General features: G+C 38.2%; 1 protein-coding gene across 1 annotated transcript; it reads left to right on the top strand.

Annotated features, from left to right (window-relative positions):
* Window positions 1-527: 527 nt before the first annotated feature.
* Window positions 528-2,594, top strand: LOC107781126 (1-aminocyclopropane-1-carboxylate oxidase; the record flags this gene model as incomplete). Its single annotated transcript, NM_001325309.1, is given in 4 exon segments — window positions 528-696; window positions 970-1,196; window positions 1,691-2,024; window positions 2,112-2,594. Coding segments are annotated over 4 exon segments (960 nt in total). The 5' UTR covers window positions 528-591.
* Window positions 2,595-6,085: the final 3,491 nt, after the last annotated feature.

The raw sequence follows: 6,085 nt of genomic DNA, 5'->3' as shown, positions 1-6,085 counted from the left end.
AAGATTCAAATCTTGGCTCCGCCTATGCTACGAGGCCTTAGCTATCTCCAGGAAATTTCATAGGTATAAAAAATTCAAGCAGTGAAATGCGCAGCCTTAAGATTATTGTGAAATGCGAGGCAACTTCCCAAATATTTGTATCCTAGTCAAACTGTCCTAAGAAATTTAATATAACACATGAAATAAAACTATATAGTATAGTAAAAGTTTTGGCTACTGCAGCCACCACCAAATAGGAGCCTTATATTCTGGTCAAGATGGGTCCTTTTCTTATTGTCTTAATCCCAAACATCCATTTTGAGGGTAAGATGGTTCAACAAGGAACTATGACCAGAAATTTCAGCAAAAGGTATACTTGGACTCATGGACTTTTCAAGGAGACTTAGAATTATTTAAGTCTCCTTATTGTAACTCTCCTATTTTCTTGGTATATATCTTCCCCTATAAATACCCCTTTCTATCCTCACTCTTTTGCATCAAACATTCTAGCTATTCATTTCAATCTTTTCTATTCACATATTCTATTAATTTTATTTTATTGTATTACATTTTTAACGCACTTAAAAACACACATACTTTACCAAGAAAGATATGGAGAACTTCCCAATTATCAACTTGGAAAAGCTCAATGGTTCTGAGAGAGCTGACACCATGGAAATGATTAAGGATGCTTGTGAGAACTGGGGCTTCTTTGAGGTAATAATAATTTTCATATATAAGTAGGGGAGCTAGAGTATAGCTTACAGTTCGGTTGAACTCAACAGCTTTGCTTCAAATTTGTATTTATCTTAGTTGGATATTAATTTAGAATACAGTAACTTAAAAGGATTAGAATTTTGAACTCAGAAGCTTCAAATCCTGATTGCGTCTCTGTATATAAAGATGTGGCTTGTACTCTAGCCAATTAATAAGCTAGTAAGAAATCTTGCACTTTGATATTTTTGTTTATTTATATTATGATTATTGCAGTTGGTGAACCATGGGATTCCACATGAAGTAATGGATACAGTGGAGAAAATGACAAAGGGACATTACAAGAAGTGCATGGAACAGAGATTTAAAGAATTGGTGGCCAGCAAAGGTCTTGAAGCTGTGCAAGCTGAGGTTACTGATTTGGATTGGGAAAGCACTTTCTTTTTACGCCATCTTCCTGTTTCTAACATTTGTGAAGTACCTGATCTCGATGATCAATACAGGTAAAACTTAAACTTGATAGACATTTTATACCGTCACTGCATAAAATTTTACACGTGGGGTTTTCCCCACATGTATGTAACTTCTCCATTGTCCAAGATCTGAAGGTGAGTCTTGGCGTAACTGGTAAGTTTGCTGCCATATGACCAGAAGGTCACCTGTTCGAGCCGTGGAAACAACCTCTTGCAGAAATGCAGGGTAAGGCTGCGTACAATAGACCCTTGTGGTTCGGTCAACCCTTCCTTAGACCCCGCGCCATAGCGGAAACTTAGTGCAATGGGCTGCGTTATAAGATATCTAAGATCTCAAGCTTGTGAGGTTCTTCAGGAAAAGGACAATTTTAATGTACTGAACATGCATCAGACACTACACCTCTATTATTCTTTTAAATTTTTTGGGCTGTTCCCCGCATGTATGTGGATTGAAACTTGACATAGAATAGAGCAAAAGACATATAAAGTTTCTTATCAATGTTGTCCTAAATGATCATATGCAGGGAAGTAATGAGAGATTTTGCTAAAAGATTAGAAAAATTGGCAGAGGAGTTACTGGACTTGCTATGTGAAAATCTTGGCCTTGAAAAAGGCTACCTGAAAAAAATCTTTTATGGGACAAAAGGTCCCAATTTTGGAACTAAGGTTAGCAACTATCCACCATGTCCAAAACCAGATTTGATAAAGGGTCTGCGCGCCCACACAGATGCTGGTGGCATAATCCTTCTCTTCCAAGATGACAAAGTAAGCGGCCTTCAACTCCTCAAAGACGGCCAATGGATCGATGTTCCTCCCATGCGCCACTCTATTGTGGTTAACCTTGGCGACCAACTTGAGGTCTGTTCTTTTACACTGTCAGTGTATATAAGTTAAAATCTAACTTAGAAATACTAAAAGGGTATTTATTATTAAATGAAAAATCAGGTGATCACCAATGGGAAATACAAGAGTGTGATGCACAGAGTGATTACACAAACAGACGGGACTCGGATGTCATTAGCTTCATTTTATAATCCAGGAAGTGATGCAGTAATATTTCCAGCACCAACTTTAGTTGAGAAAGAGGCAGAGGAAAGTAAAGCAATTTATCCAAAGTTTGTGTTTGATGATTATATGAAGTTATATGCTGGACTCAAGTTTCAAGCCAAAGAGCCAAGGTTTGAAGCCATGATCAAGGCCATGGAAACTGTGAAAAGTGATCCAGTTGCAACTGCTTAAATTCCAATTCGAGAGGAAGGATGGGGTTTGAAAAGAAAAGGATTCATTTTAGAAGTTTTTACAAATTAAACCTAGCTACTATATATACATTATTTGCTCTTTGTTTTTTGTGTGGTGGAATCAAGCTATTCAAAAATATTGTGATCTGCTGCATATGTAGTAAAGATTGTATCTCAAATAAACTGCCTTTTAGGGAGATTATACAAATAATTTGCAATATTAATTATTCACTTTTTGAACATAATGATATTGAATATTGACTGAATTTGCCGACCAAATTGAGAAATTCACCATGCAGAAAGTAAATTCTCTGTAAGTTGAAAATACAAATTGAAGTATTGAACCATAGTAAAATTTTGTAAGTTCGAAGTTAATTACTGTGAGACTCAAATAATGTAAAAATCTATGGTTGGTATTTTAGTAAAAATATATATGGAAAAGATTTGGTGGAATAAAAAAGGGTTTTCAGGCCACACAAACACATAATCTTACTTTTCATGGAAGGAAAGAATAACGGCGACCTTTTTCTGCAACTTTATTTTTTCGGACAAAGATAATTTAAAAAAAGAAAAAAAAATACGGCTAAGGTACGCATCACTGCATATTAGATCGTTCCTTACCAAAAAAAAATGCATATTAGATCACTTCAAGTGGTGTAAGTAGGCAGATTCAAGTTAATATTATTATAATATACTAGTCACTCGTCACACGTGTATCCCGAAAAGGGACAAATCTAGCATTATGCATGGTATCGGATTCACGTAAGACGTTGAGCATAATTTATGTGCGAAAATTTACTAAAATTGTAACAAATAATCATATGAATCCATAACTTTTAAAATATAATGGGTTCAATAAAGCAAGCAAACAAATAACAACAACAACAACAACAACAACAATAATTCAGTGTAATTCCACAAGTGAGTGAATTTAATACTAAAATCTTAAAGATTGATTCCATATAATTTAAATCTTGGATCCGCCTTTGATCTCAAGTTATTTAGTACAAAATATTTAAAACTCATGAGTCATTTAGTACAAAATTTTAAGAAAACCATGACCATTTAGTATAATTTTTTTTAAAAACACCGTATAAGATTATTAAAATATGTTTTTGAGTAATAAAATAAAAACTTAAGAATAATATATAAATTCACATTATAAAAATCATATAATATGATCCTTGATTAGTGATTTAGTAGTTGTGACGACCCAGCCAGTCGTCTCATGAGTTACCGCTCCGTTTCCCCCATTTCAGCTTCTTTATGTTTCGTTATCCGTGTTTTATGTGATCGAGTTGATTAGTTCGAGTTCGGAGAGGATTTGGTAAGAAATGAGACACTTAGTCTCTTTTAAGAAGGCTTAAGTTGGAAAAGTCAACCGGGTGTTGACTTATGTGTTAGAAGGTTCGGAAGTGAGTTCCGATGATTCGGTTAGCTTCGGGAGGTGATTTGTGACCTAGGAGCGCGATCGGAATGGGTTTTGGAGTTGTAGAGAAGATTTAGGCTTGAATTGGCGAAATTGATATTTCGGCAAATTCCGGTTGATAGGCAAGATTTTGATATTGGGGTCGGAATAGAATTCCGAGAGTTGCAGTAGCTTCATTTTGTCATTTGGGATGTGTGTGCAAAATTTCAGGCCATTCGGACGAGATTTGATGGACCTTTTGATCGAAAGCATAATTTAAGAGTTCTTGGAATTCTTATGCTTGAATCCTATGTTAAATTGGTGATTTGATGTTGTTGTGAGCATTTCGAAGTTTTGAGCAAGTTTGAACGATGTCATAGGATGTGTTGGTGCAATTGGTTCGAAGTTCTGGGAGTTCCGGGTAGGTTCCGGGATGTTTTAGTGCAAAGATCATAGCTGTTGCAGGTCTACAGGGGTTGCAGGCCCCGGAACTCACTCACGCGGTCCGCACAAAAATAAGTGCGCCGGCCTTGAGTGTTGTGCGGACCGCACAAAAGCGGGCGCGGCTGCGGTAGGCGTCGCGCGGACCGCACAAAAGCGGGCGCGGCTGCGGTAGGCGTCGCGCGGACCGCATAAAAGTGGGCGCGGTCGCGGTAGCTGAAACTTGAGGGGTAACTATAAATACGAGGTCTTGGATTTTATTTAATATTTTAACCTAGAGAGCTCGGATTTTGGCGATTTTTCGAAGGTTTTTCAAGAAATTCATCGGGATAAGTGATTTTAACTCATATTTGGCTAGAATACATGAATCTATCACTGAATTCATCATTTAATTCGTGATTTGAGATGGAATTTAGGGAAAAAAATTGTGAAAGCTTTCAAAAATGTAAAATGAAGATTTGAAGGACCATATAGTATCGGAATAGGATAATTTTAGTATGGTTAGACTCGTGAGGGTATGAGGATTCTGAAAATGTAAATTTTACCCGATTCCGAGACGTGGGCCCGGGGCTCGGGTTTTACTAATTTCGAGATTTTTGATATTTTTCGAATGTTTTCACTTGGGCTTTATTCCCTTAGCATATTGTGACGTATTCGTTCTGATTTTGGATAGATTCGACGAGCGTGGAGGCCAATTCGAGGGGCAAAGGCATCGCGACCTAGAGAATTAGCCAGTTCGAGGTGAGTAATGGTTGTAAATGATGTCCTGAGGGTTTGAAACCCGGATTGCACAACGTAGTGCTATATTGAGGCAAGATACGCGCTGGATGATGAGCGTGGGGTCTTTCACTACTGGGGATTGTGACTTGGTCCATCCCGATTGATGATCTTACCGAATATTTGACTGAAATTCATTTGTTATCATCATGATTTGGGCTGATTGTCATATTTGGGCTTCGTGCCAACTATTTGAACCCTTCGGGGATTTTTATCACTGTTTTCCTCACTGCTTGACTCATTATTTGAACTCAGTCCTATTGATATCTACTGTTTTACAAACTCAGCCACTTTTACTCAGATTTGAAACTTAAATGATATTTCTACATCATGTTTTGGGCTGAGAACTACTGTTTTACTAATGCCCAAGGGGCTTATGATGATTTCCGGACTGAGTGAGGCCGAGGGCCATATGTGAGGATATGCTGAGTGATATGAGGCCGAGGGCTTGAGATATTATTTATGCAATACGGTGGCTTGAGTGATGTGAGGCCGAGTGATATGAGGCCGAGGGCCTGAGATACTTTTTATGCCACGTGGTGGCTTGAGTGATGTGAGGACATGCTGAGTGATGATGCCACGAGGTGGCTTGATATAGCGCTTGGGCCGTAAGGGGCCCCTCCGGAGTCTGCACACCCACAGTGAGCGCGGGTACCCATTGTTCTGAGTGATTGATGCTATGCCCGAGGGGCTGATATGAGTGATTGTGAGGTAGCCCGAGGGGCTGATACTATTCCGAGAGTGAGCCCGAGGGGCTGATACTGTACTGAGAGTGAGCCCGAGGGGCTGATACTATGCTGAGCGATTGATACTGTGCCCGAGGGGCGGATTTCTACTTGTTATTTACTTGTTAAATTACCTGTTTTACTTGTTTTAAAAAGGAATATCATTTGATTCTTCACTGATTTACTGCTTTAAGTGATTTTACTGCTTAATATGGAATTGCTTTGTGTCTTTACGTGTTTTCATACTTTCAGCCATTATTTATAATTGTTATTCACTGAGTCAGAGTACTCACATTACTCCCTACACCATGTGTGCAGATTCAGGCATCG

Source organism: Nicotiana tabacum, chromosome 10, assembly GCF_000715075.1.
Source record: "Nicotiana tabacum cultivar K326 chromosome 10, ASM71507v2, whole genome shotgun sequence".
NCBI lineage: Eukaryota > Viridiplantae > Streptophyta > Magnoliopsida > Solanales > Solanaceae > Nicotiana > Nicotiana tabacum.
This window is presented reverse-complemented; position numbering and strand designations above follow the sequence as displayed.